The sequence below is a fragment of the Micromys minutus genome (genome assembly GCF_963924665.1).
Source record: "Micromys minutus genome assembly, chromosome: 9".
Classification (NCBI taxonomy): Eukaryota; Metazoa; Chordata; class Mammalia; order Rodentia; family Muridae; genus Micromys; species Micromys minutus.
In genome coordinates, this window is record NC_137978.1 from 36,999,608 (window position 1) to 37,027,026 (window position 27,419).

Consider the following 27,419-nt stretch of genomic DNA (forward strand, 5'->3'; position numbering starts at 1 on the left):
CCTGTGGGCTTGGTTAGTTGAGAATGTTGGTCTTTCTATGGGGTCACTCTCTCTTTCAGCTTATTCAATCCTTCCCCTAATTCAGCCATAGGGGTCCTTGACTTCAGTCCAATGGTTAGATGTAAGTATCTGTGTCTGTCTCAGTCAGCTGCTGGTAGGGCCTTTCCGAGGACAGCCATACTAGGCTCCTGTCTGTACGTACATCATAGCATAGTACTGTCAGGCCTTAGTGTCTCCCCCAGCCTCCATGAGATGGATCCCAATTTGGACTGCCTCTCCTTCAGGGTCTTGTCCATTTTTGTCCCTGCAGTTCTTTTAGACAGGAACAATTCTGGGTCAGGAATTTTGACTGTGCGTTAGTAACCCTGTTTCTCCACTTGAGGCCCTACGTACTGGAGGTGGATTCTTCCAGTTCTCGCTCTCCAATGTTGGACATTTTGGCTAAGGTCACCCCTAATGAGTCCTGAGAGTGCCTCACTTCCAGGGCCTCTGGTACTTTCTAGAGGGTCCTCCCACTTCCAACTTTGCAAGGCTGTCTATTTCCATTAGTTCTCTTAGCCCTCTGGGCTTCTCTCCTGTCCCCTCTTTCCCCTCCCCCTCCCCTCTCCCGCCCAAGTCCCTCCCTCCCTCTGCCTCCTGTGATTACTTCTTTCCCCCTTCTAAGTGGGATTGAAGCCTCCTCACCTGGGATTGTTATACTTCTTACGGTTTGGCTAATATCCACTTATCAGTGAGTGCATACGTGTCTTTTTGGGTCTGAATTACCTCAGTAGGATGATATTTTCTACTTTCATCCATTTACCTGAAAATTTCATGATCTCATTCATAATAGCTAAGTAGTATGTCACTGTGTAAACAAACCACATTTTCAGTATCCATTCTTCGTAGACTACACAGCTCAAAGACGGCAACCTTTTCCTCAGAACTACTGTTACTCTTGATCCATTCTTCTACTCAATATTGTGTTTAATTCTAAACAGTGCAGTAGGTCTATGTAGATAACTTTGATATCTGCTAAAATCACTAGGGATCTTTAAGTATAATTTCTTTATCCAGGTCTTAGATTGGGTAAGTCAGAATTTGGGACAGTAAAGCTGGTATAGTCTATAAATCTCCCCTGAAAATTCTACTGTCCAAATTTGTGAGTTGCTGGTTTAGAGCAGAACTAAACAGACAGAATAAACTGCTTGCTCAACAACATTGGCCAGCATCTAATAGGTGTGTGCTGTGCTATGTGAAAGGAACTCTGTGGTCTTTATGGTTGTTCAATTGTTTCACTAGCTATATAGCTTTCAGGGTTAGTGGGGAGAATTTTTCCCAAAGATACATTTATTGATTATTGAATTTTATAGGAATTTGTAAATTTTTATGGAAGAAAAACAATCAAAATATTAGAGGGAAAGCAAAGGAAAGTCCATGGAACTAGTAAGTTAATGACACCTCTGTATGCACATTCACATGCTAAGCTCTTCAGAAAGGCGAGCCAAGGCTAGGTGCCATGAAGTCATATTGATAGCCATGGTCTCTAGTAACTTCCCAAAGTTTGTTACAAAAGACATTGGTATTGGTAGAGTGGGGGTGGATCCACCTGTTACCTGAAGTGAGTGATGTTATATCGCTTGCCACCAGGGGATGCAAATTATAATTAGAGTTCTATCGATCTACATTTAAATCCATTACATGATAGTTCACTGAACAGCTGGATTCTACTTCTCCAGAGACTACCACAACTCAGAAACACCTGGAAACTAAGAATGACTTCTTGAAGATTTTAAAACAATCCTAGCCAATGAGCACAAAGCAAGCTGTGCGAGGACTGACTTAGCATTGTGTGGCCAACGATACTTTGCTTTACCTTAATTTTAACCTCAAGTTGTTTCACCTGGAACATCATTAGTAAGTTTTTGAACACATGGCTTGTATGACAATTAAATGAAATTTAACATTGTGAACCAGCCTTTAATTTCTGACACCCAAGCTCCTTTTCAATGTAAAACTCAGATCTATGACTTCAAGATTATTGAAACAAATTTCCTATTCTTTTGAACTCTATTCTCACAGAAATTACCTGGTTTTATGTTTGAACATATTTTTTTTAATGCTATAAGTTAAATCTCTCCATCCCAGGCCTGCTTTGGTCTTATCTGGGTATGTTTTCTATGCAGCAATGCTGAATCTATACATATTCCTACAGCTGTGATCTTTTTAAAGATAACCCAGATTGGATCATTTGCATACTTTGAAACCTTAAGTGCCTTACTGTTGCCTCCTTCCTCATCTATAAAACGAAGATAATATCTATGTTTTAAGTTCGTCCTAAGGATTTGGCAGTCAGTGGAAAGTGAATGGCACAGAACCTCATACTCAATTGCAGTTTCCGTCTTTAGTTTCATATTTTCAATAATACACAGACTGACTTGTCCTCTGACTATGATAAGAAGGCCAAACTTGGAAGACAGTTTTAAAACCATCTCAGGATAAGGAGTTGGGGCCAAATTGAAAGGAGGGCTTTGGAGCAAATTGGAAGACCAAGTCTAATAATGATTTTAATTTTTACAGCTCAGTAATTCAATGATACATTGACTGTGTAGATTTCACTAAGGAACTGAATTTTTTAAGGCTTACTTTTTGGAAAATGAATAGTTTGGTGTAGAATGATCTTTAGTTTCGTCATTTATTGTTCTTGTTATTTAAGATGATAAGGAAGGTAAGAAGTATATATGTATGTGTGACTCTTCAGAGAACCATAGGAAAATGGTGTGTTAATTTATACTGATTTACTAGTGTACTTATAAATTGACTTGATCAACATTTTTTTCTTAAAATACTGTTAGATCCTCTTTTATAATCTACTGTCTAGATCACTTTCAAGTATCTATCCATCCTACTTATATCTGTCTTGGATTTATGAAGGAAAGTGTTTGAGAAATTATGGTAGTATTTGTCTTAGAGTCAGAACATTGGTTTGGAGACCCTGTCGTACTTGCTGTGTTACCTAGGATAAATTTACATTCCCTCCAAAGGGCCTCTTGTCCATCATCTGTCTGAGCCATTTCTTCTGTCCAGCTTTTCCAGGGCCTCTGATTCTGTGACTGTCACAGCAGGAATTCCAAAGGGACAACTTGATATCACCTTGCATTTGAGAACATTTTTTAACCTGCTCTCCATTATATTTGCTGCAGGATTTCGGCTGAATGCCTCCTCTTGGCCCATGTTCCTTTTGAAGACACTAAATGGAGCAGAGATGGCTCCCATCAAGATTTTCCACAAGGTATACTGTCCCTCAGCCATTACCATCTGCAAGCTTTTTAAGATCAAATACTTGCCTTCCATCAATTACTGAGTCTTTGTTGTCTCTTTGTTTCTGTGGCATGAGAATGCTTCTCAAACCAGTTCAGTAGAAGACTTTAAACACCTACGAAGTGGATGTTATCGTCAGAGAATTATATTAGACTGTGATAATGAGACAGGGTTCCTGTTTCATGGGTTCTAGCTGCCAATAATAATCAAACCTAATAATATCTTCATGTTGTTGGTTTGGTTTGTTTTTTCAAGAACTAGATATCCACCTGCTTCTGCCTTCTGAATGCTGGGATTAAAAGCAAACACCACCACCACTCGGCTGAGATATATTTTTTACTTTATCTGCAAAGTGAGCTTTTATAGGATTGTTTTTTTAATATTTATTTATTTTATGTATTTAAGTACACTTTAGCCATCTTCAGACACACCAGAAGAGGGCACATTAGATCCCATTACAAATGGTTGTGAGCCAACATGTGGTTGCTGGGATTTGAACTCAGGACCTCTGGAAGAGCAGACAGTGCTCTTAACCACTGAGCCATCTCTCCAGCCCTACAGGATTGTTAAGAAATTAAGATTGTTTATTAGAACTATGAAAAATATGATACAATCCTAAAGCAATTCTTATTGAGTTCTGTAGTCTGTGTTTTAAGTTGGAAGAAATGAAGGAAACTGTTAATTATCTATAATACGTTTATAGCCTTATACTTACCCACATCAATTCAATTCAACAATAATTAAGGAAATGTACTTAAAATTTTTTAATTGCCTTGATTTTTTTTGTTTGTTTCTTTGTTTATGTGTATGGGTATTTTGCCTGTATTAATGCATTTGTACCACATATATGCCTGGTGCCCCCAAAGACCAGAAGAGGATTCAGATTCCCTGGAACTAGAGTTGCAAATGTTTGTGAACCATCATGTAGGTGGTAGAAACCAAACCTGGGTCCTCTGAAAGAGCAACCAGTGTTCTCACCTGCTGAACCAGCTCTCCAGCCCCTAGGAAGCAAGCTTCTGAGTTAGGAACTGCTGAAGATCACTTAGATAGTAAGGAACAGAACAGGGATGGGTAACCTGTGCTTATTCTTTTGTGCCTCAAAAGGAGAAAATGTTAGCCTGCTGGTAGTTGACTTCTCAGTGGAGTCAGAGTCCTGTAGAGATGCCTGAGTTAGGCTTACCTGTGTTGCTAGTTAAAGCTAAATCATGGGAACACCCTGGGTTTCAAATATAACATATTAGGCCACTTGACACCTCTTTCAGGGATACATTCTTTAAACTGTGAGGTAGTTATGTAGGGAAGAGCCAAAGATACTCTCCTCAGTGCTTTGTGGCACTTACTAAAAAGTAAGAAAAGCAACAGTGTTAAACTATGTGATAAATGCATATCTGTCTTGAGGTCTCTGCCAATCTTACTTTATAAGATCTTGCTTTTATATACCCATGGTAAAACACAAGATTAGGCTTGAACCCATGTGAGAAGAAAGCAAATCTTTAGAGCCTGGCCGGACCTGTTAAATTTTTATCTCTTAAGTGAAACAGATGATGGCATTTCTAAGGAAGAGGCTCTAGGAAGGGGTGGAATGCAGCCACCTTTGACTAGTCTTCTCCCCTGTGCTTGGGTTGTCTAGGGACATCAGAGTTATATGAAGGTATTGCTAGGTGCCTGGCAGAAGCAAACCCAAAACTCTCTATATGGTTTGATACCACAGTAACTCAGTGAAGGACTGCTCAGAATGACCACTGGGTCCTGCCTTATGAAGACCTCAGAGACTTTTAAAACATATCTTACATGATAAAGATGTAACAAACATCATACATTCCAAGTAGTTTCAGACAGCACAAATATCAGATAAAGGGTATAAGGTAAGTATTTTGCCTGAAGAACTAAAAGAAGAAATAAAAACATTTGTTTTAAATTTATCCTTACATATTTATTTTGTGGGGAGGGATACATGCCATACATACATATATGGAGGTTCTTTGGTTTCTGGAGATGAAACTCAGGTTACAGATAGGTTACTTGAATTATCAGGCTTGCCAGCTAGTATCTGTAACCACCAAGCCATCTCACTGTTTCAAAATATCATTTTTTAAGTGCCACATTTCTAAAAGGACAAAACCCAAACATCTGAAAATAAAACAGAAATTTCAAGCCTTTGAAATGAAAGATTATTAACATTTATGTAACTAAAAAGACACCCACCAAGACATTATATATATATATGAGTATGTATATATACATATATGCATATATGAAGTTTCCCCCTCAGACTATATAATATTGAGAAGTAAAGAAATAGAAATATATACTAGGGAGAAAAAAAATGAGGAGACTATAAGGAGGCTTCATATATAGAAATCATGAAACCCAAAAAGACTAGTTATAGTAAAAGGGAAATAATATTTGAAAAGATACTAAGTTTTGTAGCATGTGTAATAGAAACAAATGCACATTGTAAGAGTAAGACATTATTATAACTGTAGTAAATGAAGGTCAAAACAGAAGATCTGAGCAGGTAACCATCAGGATGCTTTCACACACAGTGTTTACATTAGCCACAGCAGCAAGTCAAGCCAAAGGCAATGTCTGTGTTTTAACATGTAATAAGTTGATATCCAACTACACTGTCATTTCAGAATGAAAGTGAAAATCAAACTATCAAACAAACCAAAGCAGGTAGGGCCTAGCATAGCCACTGAGTATGTTTCAGGAAGAAAGCAATTGAACCACAAAGAATGACTCAAGATTTGGTGAGGAAATGGGTTTGTTTTCATGTAGATTATTGTGTACTCTAAGTATAACAACAAAGTGGTTAACTGGGAGCAGAAGCAATGTAGAAATTAATTACTCATCCCTTTATAATCCAGAAGTAGTTAAAACAGTTCTTCCATTGTCTAGGACTATATATAAAGATGGGGTAGACCTTGTATGTCAGCTATGCAGTTAAATTCTTAAGGGATTCCACAAAAAGATTATAAATAGAATAACTTCTGAGTTGGTAAAGGAGAAAAGGGGGAGAAATTTTAATAGAGATGTTTTAGGATTTTTGAATTAGCCTTACAGTTAAAATCTTAAAGGAATCCATCAAACAGCTATGAATAGAATGTTTTAACTTCTCAGTCAGTAAAGAGAAAGAGAAGGAAATGTAGTTCATTGACAAAAGTAAAAGAACCACAAATAAAATTAGATAGAAATGTAGGCAGTAAGACATTTGTAATAAATTCAGATGGGCTTAGTGGATCCTGCTTGTAGTTCATGTTTTCAGAAAGCTGAGATGGGAGAATCCCTTGAGCCCAGAAGTTTGGGTCAAACTTGGGAAACATATCAAGACCTCCTCTCATAAAACAATTTAAATAAATAAATATTTTGTTTTCAGTCATCATTAAAAATTTTAATTGCAACATACTACTTGTAGTAGACATATTTAAACATAACAAAATAAAAATATTGGTAGTAGACATGGTAGCACACACCATTAATCCCAGCACTTGGGAGGCAGAGTCAGGGGGATCTCTATGAGTACAAGGACAACCTTCCTCTGCCTTTCTTCTCTGAGAGAGCATCAAGAGGCTACTAGAGGGGGTCTGTTGTAAGCAGATACAGCTTCTCTGATCAAGATGGTAGCTGTTTTGCTCAGAGATCCTCATTCTACAACACACAAAAAACTGGAAAACCTGTAGTCAGTAAAAAATAGTACCATGTATATCTCTCAGTGTTTGATAACTAAAGCAGACAAAAATTCATATACCAATCAAGATCATTGATGAACTTTTAAAATATCATTCATTTCTACTTTAACTAGTAGTTTGCCAATACATTTTACAATACTATTCATGGTAACAATGGAACATTAATATACCCAGAACAAATGTTCATTAATAGCATGAGGGACTGCTAAGATGGGTCAGTAGATAAAGATGTTTGCTGCCAACCCGACTCCTACCCTGAGACTCAAGTGGTAGAAGAAATCAACTCCCATAATTTGTGCTTTAACATCTCTATCAAAGCAAATATACCTCCACACATACCCACACACTAAATAAATAAATAAATAAATGTAACAAAAAGTAAAGCGCAATACATTTATAGAGGAGATTTAAATTTTGTATAAAGAAAAAAATCTGTATTAAAGAAGTTTTAAATGAACAAAACTAATCATGTGCATAAATAAGGTTTAATGTTATCAGTAATAAAGGCTATTTCTTCCCAAACCAATCTATAAATGCATTGCAGGTACAGTCAAGATCCAAATAGGGTTTTTCTATCTAAACTTCAAAAGCCGATTAATTCATTTGAAAGATGAAGGAGAAAGAACAACTCAAAATAATGCTGAAGAATGACAGTAAAGGGGCACTTCCAACCAGGTGTTTAGGAGGAGAAAAGAACAGAGTGGTCAGTGAATTTATTTGTAGTTTGATCTGTGTAAATACATCACAAATTAGAGATAGGTCTGAATATTTCTGTTTCTCATCTAGGAGCCACCATCACCTTCCCACAACTTCTTCAAAATGGGAATGAAGTTAGAAGCTGTAGACAGAAAGAACCCTCATTTCATTTGCCCAGCCACTATTGGAGAAGTTCGAGGCTCAGAGGTGCTAGTCACCTTTGATGGGTGGCGAGGCGCATTTGACTACTGGTGCCGCTTTGACTCCCGGGACATCTTTCCTGTGGGCTGGTGTTCTTTGACTGGAGATAACTTGCAGCCACCTGGCACCAAAGGTAAAGAGCCACCGTAGTTCCCTGAAACCAGACCTCAGATAATAAAAGAAATCTTTCGCCCAGGTTTATTATGGTCAATGTGTCTTTACCAGCATACTTCACTGCAGGCAGAAGAATGAGGGTTGGCTCCTTAGGTACAGACCAAGGGCTGCCAGAGAATAACCACTAACAGTTCAAGAGTAAGATCAAATGAAGCCAGACATGAAATCAGGGGAACGTCAAAAATTCTCTCTTCTAAATATCCCAACTTATTCTCAGGTAACTCCTACTTTTGCCCCTAACTCATTTAAAAGTTTAGAAGTGTCATTCTCAGAACAAATATTTCCTCCAAGTCTTGGAAATTGTGTAATGAGCTGGGAAACACTGTTGGCAAAGTAGAACCTTTGGAGTGAGGAAACAGAGGATAGGCCATACCTCTGCCGGTCACTAGCAGTTAACTCACCTCTAAACCTCAAATTCCCATTTATAAAAAGAATATTTACTTCAAAAAACTCTTGAGACACAAATGAAATCACATGGACAAAATGCCCACATCTGGGAAATAGCAAGCTCCAAGACAATTTCTACTTTATTTCTGTGACCATTATTGTGGATTTTATGTGCTATACTTATTATTACTATTACTATACATGTTACACTAGACTGCATCTTTGTTATAATGCCATTACTATTAAATCAACCATCACAAATACGTGATATATCATATTACAGTAATGCCACTTACTAAATGAAACATAACAATACTTCTAATAATGATAGTAGAGATCACTTGTTAATGCTTTCTCCCCTTAAAGGCAGGCTTCAGGAGATCACATTGGACATGCGTGAGATATGACCTCTTATAGCTGGAGAGTCTAGCCAATGGGGGATTTGGCAGGCAGATAGGAAGGGTTCCGAAAGCAGAACATAAGCATAACAAGGTGGTCATAACCTCCTGAAACAAAGGTGCAGAACCATGTGTAGTTAGGGTTACAGGTGGGGCATTTAATCATTAACAGGAATGAACCTGGTTTGTCTTTACTGTAAGATGGCTTTCAAGCCCAAGATTGAGGAAGGCTGGTTTATCACATCCAAGAGAGATTTTGAGATGGTCCATACTCTTAGCAGCAAAAATAATAGCTTTATTATCTTAAGTCTAAAGCATATTAGTGAATCTGAAAGAATAGAAAATTACCCTATTGTTTCAGAATTTCTAAACGTTTATACAAAACATTAATTCATTAATTATCTATTTATTGGACGCCTAACCATAAGCCAAGCTGAAGACTCAGCAGTGACACAAATGGACAGTCTTCCTACTTTCGTGGCATTTTTATTCTAGTTATATGAGATATGTAAATATTTACAATAAATTTAGAAATATGGTCATTTCAATGGCAAGAGCTATCACAAGTTCAATTTTTTTATGTGCCATAACATGAACAAAGTCCTGGCTTTAATCCTCAACACAGACTAAGAAAGAAGGTAGTATTTTTTTTAACTCTTTTGAGGATTTAATGGCAGGGTTGGGGTAGGAAAATTCTAGCTGCTGTTCTTACCTTCCTTTGGTAAGGAGACTGCCCATGGGTGGGATGAGGTTGACCATGGAATTGGTTAGGGGGCATCTAGGGCCCCCAAAATATTGCTAGGAAGCATGAGGTCTCTTCCAGCTGGTGAGAAGGAATGTCAAATAGTACTGAGGCTTGTGTGGACAAGGACAGGTCCTCTCACATGGGTGACCTGACCACTTCCTTCAAGTTTTGAGGAGCTTGCCCATAGCCTCAGGGGAGTGTGGTTTGGTCACTGTCCCTCAGAGGCCCAAGGCTCCGCCCCATTGTTTGTAACTCCTGTCTTAAGGAGTCTAGGGACAGACTGCAGGGGCTGGAGGGGAGGAGGTGATTCAGGTCTTGCGGAAAGATGGGTGGCTCAGATAGGGCAGTGGTTGCCCTGAAAGCATTGTGGGTTTTGAATGCCTGGAGAAGGTCGTATTTTAAATGTATATTTTGAAAATTTTTTAACATAAATACACATCCATGGTGCCATTGCTATTATGGAAAAAATGTCTATGTTTATCATCCCCCAAATTTATTTGTGGAGGATTTTTTTTCAGGAAAGTTTGTAAAGTTTTCAATTGCAACCTGAGGGGATAAGAAGAAGCCGCGTAGGGAAAGAGAGTACAAGCATCCAGACAGAACCACTGACACTGCTGCTATAACAGACACAAGCAAAATGAAGATGTTTATAGAGCATGTAGGCTGGGGGGGGGGGTGTAAAAAGGTGCTTTGGAGGCTGTCAGAGGCTGATCATGTGGGCTTTATAAGCCTGAGTGGCAGTTTGTTCTAAATTAATTGGGGAACCACATAGGAATATCAGTGTTTTCAAATTGTTGTCAAAAAATATTCTAGGTTGCATTCATAACTACCCTGGGATACATGCAGCCTGGCCATCTGCAAGGAATGAAGAGATCTGATTCATTGTTTAGAATTACTTTATAAAATATAAGAGAACACTAACAGCTCAGCAATAGAAAAGATAAATAACCCAATTTAAAAATGAACAGGATGTCCATTAGGAAATGAACACACACACACACACACACACACACACACACACACACACATATATATATATTGTGGGGGGGGTTAGATGATGAGAAGTTGAGGTGAAGGAATAAGGGAAATGTGGCAATAACTTAACACTTACAACACAAAAACAGAAGGTGTGGCTATCTGTAAGGGGTAAGGAAACCAGCAAGAGGGGATGTGGGAATGCTGGGAATGTGAATAAAACAAAATATAATTATATACATGAATGAAAATGCTATATTGAAACTATTACTTTGTGTGCTAACTTATAAATAAGCAAATTATTTGGGTAGATATTCCTTCAGGGAATATATGCAAATGGCCAGTAAGGCTTTGGAAAGATGCTCCTAATCATTGATCATTCAGGAAATGCTAACTAATCACAGTGCAGTGGCACTTGACGCACACTCATAGCTGTCTGTAATCAGAACATGGTTGGTGGTGAGTATTGTGGAAGCTGTAGAACAATTGAACTTTCATACACTGCTAGCAGGGTTGTAAAATGCTGCCAACACATTAGGAAACAGTTTGGATGCTACAATAGCTGGCTGGAGTTACTGTACAACCCAGAATTTCCACTCAAAGGAGTATATTCCCCAAACCAGAAAACACATTACTGTAAAACATGACTGTCTTAGCAGCACCATTCATTATAGCCCAAAAGGTGAAACAACTTTAAATGTTCACCAGCCAAGGAACAGATACATTTCAGTATATTCACTTAATAAAGTATTATTTGGCAACAAAGAAGGAATGGATTGCTTGCTGACTGCTACAGTTCAGCTGTACCATACAGTTGTGTTAAGTGAAATGAAAATGACTTAGTTTCAGTTAGTGGTGCTGAGGTAGAGGGATCTTGAACAAAGATGAGGAGAAACAGCCTTTTTAATGTCAGGAAAATGCCACTCTTCTAAATGCTGCAAGAAACATATGTTCTAGATCAGTGTAAGAAATTTATCACCATCCCCCAACTTGCCTGCAAGGCTCTGGGTAACAACAAATGCCTTGGAACTGGTAGTGGAATTACTTTTGTTTACTTAAAGCTAAAACCAGATACATGCTATTCTCCAAGCTCTGTTCAGAAGTAGGGTAGACTGATTTTATACCTTCTTGTCTAGAAAGTTCTGTTCTGTTACTGGAAAATCTAGACCAGTCAGTTAGGCCACTGAGCCAAAAGGGCTGGGAAGTTGTATCTAGCCACTACTGGCTACACATCTCTTTCTGACTGCATCTTTGCTGATAAGAAGCATGACTCACTGTGTGGCTGAGTGCCGAGGATTTGGCTGGAAGCTGTCTGTTCTCATGAACCTTCAGAAAGCCATAGACTTTATTTCAATGGCAGGTGGCCAGAAAGACCAGGCTCAGTGAGCAGAGCTTCTTCTACAGCATTTCCAACCTTTGTCATTCCTCTGCTTCCAATAATGCTTCTGTCCCCTCTCTCCTGTCTCAGTAGGTTCCAAAGTGAAAGATTTATTGAGCTTCCTGCCCTGACTAGGAAGTAACTGACACAATATGGAAGGAATGTGATTATGCAATCCATTTCACAGAACAAGATGTTTTTGTCTATTCGTCTGGTTTTTTTTTTTTTTTTTTTTTTTTTTTTTTTTTTTTTGCTCTCCTTTCTGATTATAATGTCTCTTTCATCTTTTCTACCTTCTGGTTATTAGAATGCAATGTTTAGAAATTCAGAGTAAAATAGGAATGATTCTTGTGGTAAGAAAAAGTTATGTTATTTAATGTTCTTTCACACATATTGTTTCACTTTATTTCCCCTTTAACTCTAAATTAGGTATAATTATTTTCAGATACATTTACTTATGAGAAAACTAAAGCTTAAAGTGACTTGGTATGTGATATATGAGGCTACAGGGAGAGACAGTACACTGAGCCATATGCTCTTATACATCATCCCCACACATCAGCCCATACTCTGAATTCTTCTCCACAGGCCTGTACTGTTCAAAGCTGCATTTGAGATCCTAGATTTGAGCTTCCAGGTCATGATAGGAAATAGGAAAGAAACAGTATTTATACTAACAGACTCTAAAGTAGGTTCTGGGCTCAGTGAGACCACACACTTGTTTTGTCTTTAAGCAAATAATTCTGAATGAGAGGGACTTTACTAGAGCTTTGAAGTGCCTTAGCCTCTAAAACTCCCATGTATTAATGATCTTGGGAACAGGTAGCAAATGAATCATGACTTTGTATCCTACTTGATTCCAGACAGCTCCCGTACTACTCATCTCTGTCTGTGTAGAAGGGATCCTACATGCTGTTCACAGCCTCTCCAGTCCTTTACTAAGCCAGGCATGTGCCTGTAACTCCTCAACTCATGGCACCAGCCACAAAATAAACAACTAATTCAGGATTCTTGGTTATTTGAGGCAATGACTTTTATTTTTTTTAGTTTATTTTTAAGTGACACAAAACTAAAATAATGCATACTTTATTTTTTAATGTAAAAATTAATAGAAAAAATTCATCCCACATGACATACTGTGCTAATCAAGCCTTCAGTCATTATAAGTCATTTGACTTCCCCTTGCTTTGATTAGGTACCAGTTTCAATATAGCTTGGCTTCCTAAGTACTTTTATAAAAGGAAGAAAACAAACCTTACATCATACTCATTTTTATTTAAAAATCAGTATATTGCTATCCTGGATTATACCACATATTCAGTTCATTGGGACTGTCTGCTCCAGTTCAATGTCCAGTAGAGATACCACCCTGGAGCACACCTGATGACATACATAGTTAGCCAGACTTCTATTTTCATACCTCAAGCCCATTCTCAGTGACATACTTCCTCTGACAAGGCAACACCTACTTCAACAAGATCATACCTAATCCTTTTCATCTTTTCAGATAGCACCACTCCCTAATGAGTAAACATTCAAATATATGAGCCTGTTGGGGTCATTCTTGGTCAAACCATCAGACAGTACCACAATCACTTCCAGATTCTGAGACACAAATGGAATTGGTTAAAATATAATCCTAGACCACGGATAGGAAGGAATAGAGATAAGGTCAGCACAGCTAAGTCGAACTTCAGGTCATGAATAGTGTTATTATCTGGATTAAGGGGTCCCTGCCTTTAGAAGTCACAGTGTTGAGAGTAGAGAGACTAGTTATAACTTTAGAGGACCAAATGTGCCAGAGAGGTAAGAGGTAAGAGAGATTGAAGGTATGGAAAGAGTGAAAACAGATAAGCAGCAGTGCAGACTTTTGTTGTTGCTGGTGGTTTTTTATTTTATTTTTTGTGTTTGAGTACTTTGTGTACATGTATGTTTGTGCACCATGTGCATGCCTAGTGCCAGTAAGGGCCATGCCAAAAAGGGAACAAGGGTATATGAATTTTGGTTAATGAGTAAATTCATTGATACCCTGGATGAGAGCAACTGCTTCTCTCTTTTTCTCTTTTCTTACCCTTCATTTTTATGAGGGTGTCCCAACACCTCTTTTTTGTTGGAATTGTTAACTGGGTTGGTTGTGCACAGGTCTTGTGTGTATAGGTAACCACAACAGTAGTAAGTTCATGTGTGTGCAACAGCCATGTCATGGCCAAGGGTCAGAATTTCACAGCCCTTTCTTTTTCTCTGGCTTCCACTTCCTTTTCATCCCCTCTCTGGAGATGTTTTCTGAGCCCTGGGGTGGTGACACAGCTCTCCCACCCAGGCAGAGGACTCAGAATCTCTTGGTCTTAGAGCTTAGACATCCCCACAGCAAAATAAATGAATAAATAAATAAATCTTAAGAATTTTTCCTTTAGGTGTTATGGGATTATTTAGATGGTTTACCTGGTCCTGGTTTAACTTTGGTATCTTGTATCTGTCTAGGAATTCATCCCTTTCCTCCAGATTTTCCAGCTTTGTTGAATATAGGCTTTTGTGGTAGGATCTGATGATTTCTTGAATTTCCTCAGTTTCAGTCGTTATTTCTCCACTTTCCTTTCTGGTTTTGTTAATTTGGATACTCTCTCTTTGCCCACTAGTTAGTCTGGCTAAGGGTTTATCAATCTTGTTAATTTTCTCAAAGAACCAACTCTTGGTTTTGTTGATTCTTTGAATAGTTCATTTTGTTTCTATTTGGTCTATTTCTGCCCTAAGTTTGATTATTTCTTGCCATCTACTCCTCTTGAGTGTATCTAGAGCTTTCAACTGTGCTGTCAGGTTGCTAGTGTATGCTCTCTCCAGTTTCTTTTTGGAAGCACTCAGAGCTATGAGTTTTCCTCTCAGTACTGCTTTCATTGCATCTCATAGGTTTGGGTATGTTGTGTTTTCATTTTCATTGAATTCTAGAAAATCCTTAATTTCTTTCTTTATTTCTTCTTTGACCCTGCTATCGTTTAATAGAGCATTGTTTAGTTTCCATGTGTATATGGGCTTTTTGTTGTCTTTGTTGTTATTAAAGACCAGCCTTAGACCATGGTGATCTGAAAGGATGCATGGGAGTATTTCAATCTTATATTGATTGAGGCTCGTTCTGTGTCCAATTATGTGGTCAATTTTCGAGAAGGTGCCGTGAGGTGCTGAGAAGAAGGTGTATTCTTTTGTTTTAGGATGGTATGTTCTGTAGATATCTATTAATTCCAGTTGGTTCATAGTCTCTGCTAGTTTTACAGTGTCTTTGTTCAGTTTCTGTTTCCATGATCTGTCCATTGGAGAGAGTGGGGTATTAAAGTCTCCCACTATTATTGTGTGGGGTGAAATGTATTTTTGAGCTTTAGTAGGGTTTCTTTTATGAATATGGGTGCTTTTGTATTTGGAGCATATATTTTAAGGATTGAGAGTTCTTCCTGACAGATTTCCCCTGTAATGAGTAAAAAGTGTCCTTCCTTATCTTTTTTGATAACTTTTGGTTGAAAATGTACTTTATTTGATATTAGAATGGCCACTCCAGGTTGCTTCTTGGGGCTGTTTGCTTGGAAGGTTTATTCCCACCCTTTTACTCTGAGATAGTGTCTGTCTTTGTCTCTGAGATAAGTTTCCTGTATGCAGCAAAATGCTGGGTTTTGTTTATGTATCCAGTCTGATAGCCTATATCTTTTTATTGGGGAGTTGAGTCCATTTATGTTAATAGATATCAAGGAATAGTGGTTGCTGTTTCCTGCTATTATTGCTTTTGTAGGTTGAATTGTGCCTGTGTGTCTTTCTTCTTTTGGTTTTCTTGCTTAGGAGTTTTCTTGTTTTTACTATGAGGTGGTTCCCCTCATTTTATTGGGTTTTCCACCATAATTCGTTGTAGTGCTAGGTTTGTGGTCATCAGATAGAGACCTAATATCCAAGGTATACAAAGAATTCAAAAGGCTAGACACCAGAGAATCAAACAACCCTATTTAAAAATGGGGTACAGAGTTAAACAAAAAGTTCTCAATGGAGGAATATCGAATGGCTGAGAAACATCTAAGGAAGTGCTCGACATCCTTAGCCATCAGGGAAATGCAAATCAAAACAACCCTGAGATTCCACCTCACACTAGTCAGATTGGCCAAGATCCAAAACTCAGATGACAGCAGATGCTGGCGAGGATGTGGAGAAAGAGGAATACTTCTCCACTGTTGGTGGGGTTGTAAACTGATACAACCACTCTGGAAATCAGTCTGGCAATTCCTCAGAAAATTGGATATAGTACTACCTGAAGATCCAGCTATTCCACTTCTGGGCATATACCCCAGAGACACTCCAATATACAACAAAGACGCATGTACCACAATGTTCATAGCAGCTCTATTTATAATAGCCAGAAGCTGGAAAGAATCCAGATGTCCTTCAGTAGATAAATAGATACAAAAATTGTGGTACATTTACACAATGGACTACTACTCAGCTATCAGAAACAATGACTTTATGAAATTCTTAAGAAAATGGATGCATCTAGAGAATATCATCCTGAGTGAGATAACCCAGTCACAAAAGAACAGACATAATATCTAGTCACTGATAATGGGATACTCACCCCAGAAATTTCTGAACACCCCAGAAACAAGTCATAGACTGTGTGAAGTTCAAGCCAAATATTCTTACTTTTAAAATGTATCTCTTGTGTTTAGCAAAAAATCTTTCTATTAAAGCCAACCAGAAAATGGTATCCAAGTGGCATTTTGGCTGTTTTTAATCATGTATGTCTAAGTGGTCAACATTATATAGCATACAAATACAATGTTCCTAACTACAGTTATTGCAAACCATAAGCAGATAGGTTGATTTTTTTTTTGTCTGTTTTATACTTTTCTTATATGTATGCTGTTGTTCAGAAACAGGCTTTATCTGGAGTTGTGACTGTGAAGCTCAAAAGTATTCTCTAGGGAAGAAAATGTGTATAATCTGTCTAAAACCTGTGCCTAATGCTTTGGCAACTGCATGTAATGTTGATTAACCTCTGTAATGAGTTTGTAGTCTACTAAGACATTAAAAACAGAGCACTGAAAAGGAAATCAATATATAGCAAAATCCTGAACATACAAACACACACACACACATAATATATATATATATATATATATATATATATATATATATATATATATAATTTTATTACTGGATTATATATTGTAACTATGCAGCTAATGCCTGGCATGGGTAAAGATCATGTTTAGGAAGTATTGTCCTTAGTAAGTGACATTTCTCAGAGTATAAATAAATAAGCAAAAGGCTGAAGACACAGTTTAGGGTATAGTGTTTGTGTAGTATGTATGAAGCCCTGGGTTAAGTCCCCAGCACCACAAAAGAAGACAGAAGAGATACTAACATTTTTTCTTGAAAAAAAAAAAAGGAGGAAGGAGAATAGGAAATAATTATTGCTAGGTATTAGGGAAATGGGAACGCAGGGGTTTGTTTTATATAAGATAACCATGGAAAGTTTTACTAAAAAGTATCATTTGAAAAGATATTTGATATCTGTGTCTAGTTATACTTTTCCTGGGGAGATAAAACACAGGACTACTCACTCCAGATAGGAACCCATAACAGACCACAGTGTGTGTGTGTGTACCAAAGTCCAACTTGGTGAACCAGTAAGCTTTATTGTGGTTGTTTACAGGAGTATGGGTGAGGGGTCTCTAACAGTAGCATAAATGATTCAAAGACAGCTGTGTCACCGAAGCCCACCTAGCATGGGTGACGGCTGAAACTTGGAGATAATGCACAGCCTTTCGGCAGTTTAACAGGTTGGAGAGTGTCCTTTCCAAATGACTCAGTAGGTCTAAACCTGTTCTAGGCAACTGGCCTGGTCTCAGAGTCTTCTTTACAGTTTGATTTGTCTGAGTTTCTCTAGGAGTGACTCTCAGCAGCCTGTTGTTTATTCTAGGAGGGAGGAGCCTAGTGAATCCTATAGATTCAGAGACTTCCAGAAGTCATTTTGGGTTGTTTAGCTTCTGCTTTAGAAGTTTCTTGCAAAGTGGAATCTTTCCATCTCTTAGGAAACTGTTACACAATAACACTTAAGTAAAATAAGTTTGGCAACTATCATGAAACATGTTAATATTTTTGTTAATTTCAAGCTGATTTACGTGGTATATTGTTTCACTTTCAATATGTGCATGTCTTTGTCAGTAAAGAATGTTTGATGAAGACAAGAGTTTGGAACTTGTTTTTATTTTTTAAGTATAAAAGTTGCTTTTATTCACCTAATGTAATTGTTGCCTAGGAGGCTGACTGCTGAATAAGCTCACCCTCTCTAGCTGCTTCTTATTCTCTGGCTGGTTGGTTCAGCTTAGCTGTTCTGGCCCAAACTCTCATACAAGCTAACTGATTCAAACTAGCTTTTCTTGGCTTCTGACTGAATTGCTCTGCTTGCCCTCAAACTAACTCTGGCAATCTGGTCTAGTCTTCTAGTAACTTCTCAATTCTAGCTTGTTCTGACTTCACCTGTTTGTAGCTCATTCTCTCCGTATAATTATATAACTGGCACAGCAAAACTTCCTCCCCTACTCTACCCCCACCGTCTGCACTGGTCTCTTTTTTAAATTAATCATTCCATATGTTTACATCTCAAATGATATCCCACTTCCTGGTTTCTCCTCCACAAGCCCCCCATCCCACAACCTCCCTCTTTTCCCTCTCCTTTACCTCAATGGGGGTGCTCTTTCACCCATCCACCCTCTCCCTCCTCACCCCTCCAGCTTCCCCCTACTCTAGGGCATCAAACCTCCACAGGACCAAGGGCCTCCCCTCCCACTGATGTGAGGATCTTGTAGTGGTCTAGTCCCTGGAAGCACTGGGTGGTCCAGCCATCTGATGTTGTTCTTCCTATGGGGTTGCAATCCCCCTCAGCTCCTCCATTCTTCCTGCCAGTTCTCCCACCAGGGTCTCTGAGCCCAGTCTGAAGGTTGACTCCAAGCATCCATAACTTAGTGTTTTCTTTAATGTTTCTATTTCTATTTTTAGATCCTGGATAGTTTTGTTCAATTCCTTTACCTGTTTGTGTTTTCCTGTATTTCTTAAGGGATTTATGTGTTTCCTCTTTAAGGGCTTCTACTTGTTTAACAGTGTTCTCCTGTATTTCTTAAAGGGAGTTATTTATGTCCTTCTTAAACTCCTCTATTATCTTCATGAGATGAGAATTTAGATCTGAATCTTGCTTTATGTGTGTTGGGGTATCCAGGGCTGGTGTGGTGGGAGAACTGGGTTCTGATGTTGCCAAGTCAAATTGGTTTCTGTTGCTTATGTCCTTGTGCTTGCCTCTGACATCTGGTGTTAACTGGCCTCCCTGTCCCTCCTGTGATCCTGAGATCCTGTGATCCCGGATGTGTCAGAACCCCTGGGGAGTTGAGCTGCTACTGGGGTGTTGGCTAAGTGGGTGGGAGTCCAGAGCAGAAGCTCTGCTCCAGGTATCAATGTAAACTAGAAGGATCACCAGTCTCTAGCTGGGAAGGGTATCTGCATTCTGGGGTCCAGGGTCCCAGTTCTGCCAGGTATTTGGTCAGGGTTTGGGGTGGATCTTGTTCTTAATTTAATCACTGGCCTGAATATATTAATTAAAAATTTAAGGCATTTAGGATTACTGTTGAGTCAGTCACAGATGCCTGTAATTTTGTTGGTTTGAATGTTTTTCCTTCTCTTTTTATCTTAAAGTTTGCTGGTTAACTGAACAATCCATTTGTTTTTCTTCCTACTTCTCATATGATCATCTATTTCTATTCATATTCTCAATACTATTGAATTTTCAAACTAATAATCTTTTAACGTAATTCCATCATAACAGAAAATTTGCAGAAATACAAAGAATTTCTCTACATCCTTAACCAAGATTTCCCCCAAATTAGTGTTGCAGCCCATGTTGCATCAGAGTCTCAATATATAATGAATATTTTTCTTAATACCTCCATTTCATCACTATATATAGTAATTTTTAATTATTTGATTCAAGCTATGCTTACCAGGTTTCTTTACCACAGAGTTTTTTCTCTTGTAATTAATTGTCTTGTGGGAAAATACTTAGAGATTATAAATGTCCTGCTTTTCTTTTTTCATTATTTTTTCTTAATTTTTTAGTTGGCATACAGAATGTTGGGTTCCATTATGACATTTTTATATATCATAAAAACTATGGCACCTTAGATCTAAGTTTATATCTAAATGCTCATATGCAAAATAGGATATGCAATATTTGTCCTCCAAATATTGCATTTTTAATCAACAGAGGAATGGATAAAAAAATGTGGTACATTTACACAATGGAGTACTACTCAGCTATTAAAAACAATAACTTCATGAAATTTTTAGGCAAATGGATAGAACTAGAAAATATCCTGAGTGAGGTAATCTGATCACAAATGAACATACATGGTATACACGCACTGATAAGTGGGTGTTAGCCCAAAAGCTCAGAATACCCAAGATTCAGTTCACATGCTAAGGAAGTTGTGATGGAGAGAGCAGCCCTAGCTGTTGGTGGGAGTGTGAGGTGCACTGCCTCAGTAGTCAGGATCAGAAGATGAAGGCTGCTGCTCACTAGCTCACTCCATTCTATTCAGAGAAAGACTTCTTTCTTCTATGCTATGTGTCAGAATAGTGTCCAGCTCTACCACTTTAACTCTGAAGCTAGCTCTCCTCATTTGTTAGAGGAGGTACTGCCAGTCTCCACAAGAGTTTCTTTAAGGCCAAGTGAAAACCCAGGTGTATAAGTACTATGGACTAAGGGTTCAGTTCTTTCCACCTTAGAAGCACTGAAATGTGTTGGAATATACTTATATCCTTCATCCTTCTCTGATATAAGGCAGCCATTAAAGTGGTTAATCTAGACAAGTGAGAAAAGATTATGTTTAAATGACAAATTCAAGGTCATACCATGAGGGACAGAACTAGAATTAGGTCCCTGGTCCCTTAATATCATCTTTTTGTCAACCAGGATAATTAAGTTAGAACGTGCGAGGCAGAACAGGGCTTTCTAATGGGAAGAACTTCCAGATCGTCCCCCAGGATAACTTCTTTGGATGTAGTTATTACAAAGTTTTAAATTAGCCTGAAACCTCATCTCAGCATTGCTCACAAAAGACGTACATAACCTGATTTTTAAGAACTGTCTAATATAATTGTTTGGTTTCCTCTCTCTAGATCTTTCAGTCCAGTAAAGGCAGTTTCCTCCCCAGTTCAGAGTTGCACACTATGTGCTTAGGCTATGGGGAAAAGGAAAACAAAACTATTAGAATTGTGGGAAAGAGCTGGGACAGAGGACTGATCTTCTCTTGTTATCTGGCTTCATTTCATTTCGGCAGACATGTACTAAGTACCAACTGAGAAAGAACCCTGTCATATCACTGATTATCTCTTTACCCAACTTAGGCTCATAGTCTATCACTATCTCCGGACCCATAATAATCAGTTTAAAGTGAGACCATTTGGCTTTTTTAGTTACTCCAGCTAAAGCATAAAATAAGAACACTGAATTTAATTAGTTAAGGTTTTCTCTATACAAGAAAGAGAACTTTCTCACAGTATTGCTGTAGATAGGGAGGTCTAATATTGTCAACCTTAGTGGTATTGTATGTGCTGGACTGTTTTGTGGATATTTATATTGTGTTACTTTTCCTGTTGTTGTGACAAAAAAACTAACAAAAATGATGCAAGGAAGGGAGGCTTCCTCTGCCTCACAGTTTGTAGACAGTGGTCCATCACGGCAAGGAAAGTGTGGTGACAATGATTCTAGTTTTTGGCAAGAATGCGAGTGAGGCGTATTGCATCAGCAGTCAGAAAGTAGACAGAAATTAATGCTGGAAATCCACTGGTTTTTCTACTCTCTGCTCTTTATTTGGTCTAAGACCCCAGCCATAGAATGGGACCACCTACATTTGAGGTAGGTCTTCTCATCTCCTTAAAACTTTCTAGAAATATCTTCACACACACACACCCCTAGAAATTTGTCTACTAAATGATTCTAAATCTCATCAAGTAGACAAGATTAACTGTCATCAAATATATTCTTAAAGACTTGAAAGAAATTTTCTATATTTTCATATTGCTGCTGAAAAAATTAAAACATAGAACTTTAAAAATATTGTTTCTCCAATTTATTTTTTATTTTGTGTGTGAATGTTTTGCCTGCATTTATGTCTGTCTGTGAACTATATGTATGCCTGATGCCTAAGGCGCCTAAGAAAGGATTAAGATCCCTTGGGACTAGAGTTACAGATAGTTGTGAACTGTTGTGTGGGTGCTGGAACACACAATAGCAGATCTTCTGGAAAAGCAGCCAGCGTTTTTAACTGCTGAGCCATTTCTCCAGTCCAGACAGAACTTTTAAAAACAGGAATATACAAGAACATATTCCACAGAAACAAACCAGGCGTTCGTGAATAGATAAACAGAAATTGTGGCATATGAAACTCAGTATTAAAAGAAAGACTGGGATGAGGGGAGGGAGAGAAAGAATGAATAGAATATGAATATAAATACCCTCTATAATAATATGGGCAAACTCAGAGGGCTTTTCCTTGGCGAAATAAGCCAAACATAAAGGGATAATAATAATAATACATGATTCTACTCATATGAAGTGTCTAAAATAGCCAAATGTATAGAAACAGACTAGAATGACAGTTGCCAAAGGGTACATGAGAGACAAACACTGGGTTGTTACTCAGTGGGTATAAAGCTTCAGTGATATATGGTAAGTTCCAGAGACCTACTGTACAACACAATACCTATATATATTGTGTGCTTAAGATACTGTTAGAAGTGTAGTTCTCATGTTAAATGTTCTTATCATATATACAAAAAGAACTCATAATGAATCAGAAAAAAATTTGGAGCTGGTGAATATGGTTTTTACCTTGATTATGGTATCATAAGTATGTGCATGTATACAAACTCATCAATGTACATTAAGCTTGTGCATACTTATATACAAAAGAAAGTTTTTATTTTATTTTTATGTGTTTGCATGTTTTGCATGCATGTATGTCTGTGTCCACAGGCCAGAGGAGGACATTGGAACTGAAGTATGGTTATGAGCTGCCACATAGCCAGCCACTAGTAATCAAACCTGAGTCTTCTGGAAGAGCAGCCAGTGCACTTAAACACTGAGCAATCTTTCTAGCCCAAAGAAAGCTACCTCTGAAAGCTAGGTTTTTTTAAAGTATTTAGTAATGAATAAATATTGTTCAGGAAAGAACACTATACAAGCAGGTGTTTGCTACCTGATAGAATAGTGATGACCATAAAGCAGTATAACTGTCGTCTCTGAGGCCCACTGCCTCCAGACAGTCTAACCTAGGCCTAGAATGGTTTCAGTCTCTGAGAGTTACTGCTGAGTAAGATCACCCTTCCTAGTTCTTTCTGAACTCTTGCTGGCTAGACAACTCAACTGTTCTGGTTCAAAATTCTTCTCCATACTGATCCAATCTGGCTTCTCTCAGCTTCTCCTGAGTTGCTCTTTTCTACCTCAAACTAACTCTAACAATTTGTTCCAATCTTCTGGATCCTTCTCATTCTTTGGCTTATTCTATCTTTTCTTGTGTCTAGTTTGTTCTCTCTCTACAACCTGTACTATACTGTCCAGTAAAACTTCCTCCTTCCTTCTTTTCCTCTCTCTGCGCTGCTCTCTTAAGTAGCTTCCCTTTCCTCTCTGTTCTTGTGAGAGACGGGGAGATCCCATTCTGTCAGATCTTTCTCTGCTTTGTCATTTTTTTTCTGCCTCTTAGTTAGACATTACTTTTAAATATGGGTACTTTCGTCTACAAACTAACTTCACCTCTATTGTTTGGGATGAAAGGTATGTTCTAGTGGTATCTCTGTATTCCAGCCATAGGGATTAAAGGTGTATGCTAAGGGCTGAGCCATACTGAAGGTTTGTTTTTCAGTATATAACAGTCTTGGGGTTCACAGTTGGTCAAATATCTGCAACAAAGTAGTCTCTGGAAAACTCCATCATGGGAGAATGAATATGAAAAGGGAAATAATACTGAACACCATTAGAAACAATTTGGATTTATAGACTCTCAAAGGATCTTTTTCCTTTTTTTTTCTCTTTATGTCTCTCTATGTGTGCATGTTCACGTGTACAAGTAAGCATATACATGTGTGCACATGAGTTTGGAGGCCAGAGGCCAAACTAGGACATCATTCCTCCTCAGGTACTGTCTGTTTTGTCTGTCTTGGTTTTTAGAGACAAGGTCTCTTATCAGCCAGCTCCAGGGATTTATGTTTCCATTTCCTCAACACTATGGTAACAAGCATATACCACTATGCCTGGCTTTTTATATACATTCTGGTGATCAAACTCAGATCAAACTTATTTGGGGAGCAAGCACTTTACTGACTAAGCAGTCTCTGTTGAAATTCCTCAGACCACACTCTGAGAATGGCTGTCTTCATAACTTTTTTAAGACAAAGTCTCATTCTGTGGTTCAGGATGACCTTGAATTCATACCATCTACCTGCCTTGGCTCCCCCAAGTTCTTGTGATATAGGTGTGAGCCACCATTCTTAGCTTAAATAGCATTTAAAAATCTGCCCTCCCCCCTTTTAAACATGTAAGTGTGCTGTAGGACAAAACCAAGACTCACGATGCTCATGAACACATGTTCTGCTAGTGCCCGGCCTAAATCCATTTTACTAATAGTGCATATCTAGATCATTTCAACTTTTCAGTCATTAAAAATAATACAAGAGGACCATTGTCTAGGTTCATGGTCCTGCTGCAGCCAAGAGCTGTATTGATGTCTGTGACCATTTTACCATGGAAGGCCAGGTAGACATTCGTGCTTTGTGCTGCCACTTGAAGCCATGTTAATGTCCATGGGCCAAGCTGCCACTAGGGCCCACATGGTGTCCATGGCCTATGCTGTGGTAAAGGGTCATGTTGATGTTTATATTTTTGGCCTGTACTGTCCCCAAGGCTTATGATGGTGTCCATGGCCTGTTTTCCCAGTGGCCTTGTTGATGTACATGATCTGTACTGCCACCAGAGACAATGCTGAGATCCATGGCATAAGACCATGTGGAAGCCCAGTATGTGTTTCCTTACAATAAAGGGCAAAAGCCCCTACTTTTGCAGTTGCATCGATGACTACAGACTCACAGTTGAAAAGGCAGATGGACAAAGAAAGATTCTCTGACAACTCCCACCACCCCAAAAATGAAACAGTCTAGATTGAAAGCCATTGAAGAGAACTCTTAAAAGTTGTGAAGTGATGCTAAAGTGTCGCTCTCCACAATCAATAGCATCTGCAGGATGCAGGTGGGGAAGGATTCAGATTTCTTTAAGAGGCTGACCCCTCGGAGTTTAACCGTGCTCCCGCTCCCCTGAATATATGGGCAACACAAATCGGACACTACTGCTGCTTCTCTTCTTCCTCCTTCCCCTTCTCCTCCTCTTCTTCTTTTTCATGGGGGTTCACGGGGTGGAAAACAGACCTGGAAGAACTTGGAAGTGAGTATGATCAGGATGGATAATGTGAAATTGCCAAATAATCAATGAAAACATTATATTGGAAAAAATACTACTACTATGAGCATTTTAACATATATCCTAATGTATGTGTGCATGCATCTCCCTGGAGTTTATACCTATGATTGTAACTGCTAAATCATAGGGTAAATACATCCTCTGATTTGTCCAGTAATTTATATGATGCCCTACCAAGTGTGACTCAGCAAGTCGCATCTGGTGTCAGATGTTGCCAAAGTATGTAAATTGTATCAATTGATCTATTCTACCTTTTCAAATGTATATTCCCCTAGGCTCCAAACCAAACTATACATTGTTTTAACTGTATGTCACTTTCACTTTTATAATATAGAATAATTACTGTATTTTTCTCTCTGTAACATTGATGAGGCCAGTTATTTTGTTAACTGGGCCTGGGTTTTAGTATGTTTGACCTCAAAAATAATTGATTTGAAGGAAAGATGATGTATATGTGATATTCTTGGTCCATCACATCATAAGATAAACTGGGTGTGTTCCAGCTGGGGTGATTGATGTTAGCTTTGATCACTAGGTTTAGGTACTGCCTTTCCCATTTTCCTGGCACTTCACACTCATTTTCTTTGTATTCATTTTTAGGCTCCTCTTTAGTCACCTTAGCTAGATCCTCTTCTCTCTAACTGATGCACATTACTGTGTCTTAGAAATGATCTTTTTTCCTCTTTTCTTGATTATGCATTCATAGTCAACAATATCTCATTTAATCTAATGGTTTTAAATATCAGTAAACACACTGATGATTCTCAAGTTTTTATCTTCAAATTCAGCATCTCCTTTGGATTCTGGATTAAGATATATAACTCCTTAATTAACATTTCCATATTTTAATGTCTAATAGGCAGCTCATAAGAAAAAAGTTTAGAAACTCAATTCCAGATCTCTTTCTCTGGTGTTTTCCATCTCAGTAAAAGGCATCATTATTCTCCCAGTTGGTCCAACTAATAACATTGTATCATGTATAACTCTTCTTTTTCATTGGGTATGATTTTAATTGAATGCATTCAATATATTTTTCTGGTTTGTTTGCTAAGTTTTGGCTACATCTAATCAAGTAAATGTAACTTTTATGTGAATTCTGGGGATCTGAACTTGGACCCTCATTCTTGTGTGGCAAGCACTGAGCCTTCTCCTCAGCCCTATTTTGTCTTCTCTGTTTCTTTTATTTTGACAGTTCATTTTAAGCATCTCAAAGTCTTTCTCATAGTATCCAGTTCCTTCAAATTGATCCATCTTGTCGATCTAGATTACCTTTTCTGTTTTTAAACTTCACACATTATATATAGAGATATTCTGGCTTTTTCTTATTTCATTTTTTATTTTTCTTTCATGCAGCATATTTCTATGAGATTAAGCTATGCTGTTGCAAATAAAAATGGATAGCATAGTAAATCCTTTGTGCTTCTCGTGATGTTCCTCTGTATGAATATACTCTTATTTTTCAGAAATATGTTCTGCTGTTTGTCATCATGTACCTCACCAAAAGAAATTGTAATAAATATCCAGCACATGTTTGTTGGTGGCCATATCTTTTGTTGGGTCATAGATATACAACTAAATAATTTTCAAAAATGATTTATGTTCAGACCAACAGTGTTAAATTCTAATTGTTTCACACCCTTCACTGTTAAGGATGGGTTTTAATCCTTTTGGTTTTGGAAAGTTTGCTGGGATACAGCAATTTCAAGTGCTTTGTATGTTTTTGTGTATTTATGTTGGTGTATGAGAGTGCTGGAGATCAGAATCCCGATGAGCATGTTTGTACTGCAAGCACTTTATTGACTGAACCATCCCCTAGCAGCCCCCCAACCTGGGTTGTTGTTTGTTTGTTTGTTTGTGAGATGGGATCTCATTGGCCACTTTGCCAGGTAAATTTGGCTGGCTGACAGTGAGCCCCAGGTGTCTT

The 27,419-nt window shown here is 38.1% G+C and overlaps 1 protein-coding gene across 4 annotated transcripts in view; it reads left to right on the forward strand.

Moving 5' to 3' along the window:
- The window catches only part of SCMH1 (Scm polycomb group protein homolog 1), a 118,276-nt gene that overhangs the window by 62,734 nt on the left and 28,123 nt on the right, over positions 1 to 27,419 (forward strand). For all 4 annotated transcript variants that reach the window (XM_080920905.1, XM_080920907.1, XM_080920906.1 and 1 more), the window contains 2 exons: positions 3,183 to 3,271; positions 7,779 to 8,022. In XM_080920905.1, coding sequence (XP_080777031.1) covers positions 3,183 to 3,271; positions 7,779 to 8,022 — 333 coding nt within the window. The remainder of the gene's footprint in view (positions 1 to 3,182; positions 3,272 to 7,778; positions 8,023 to 27,419) is intronic.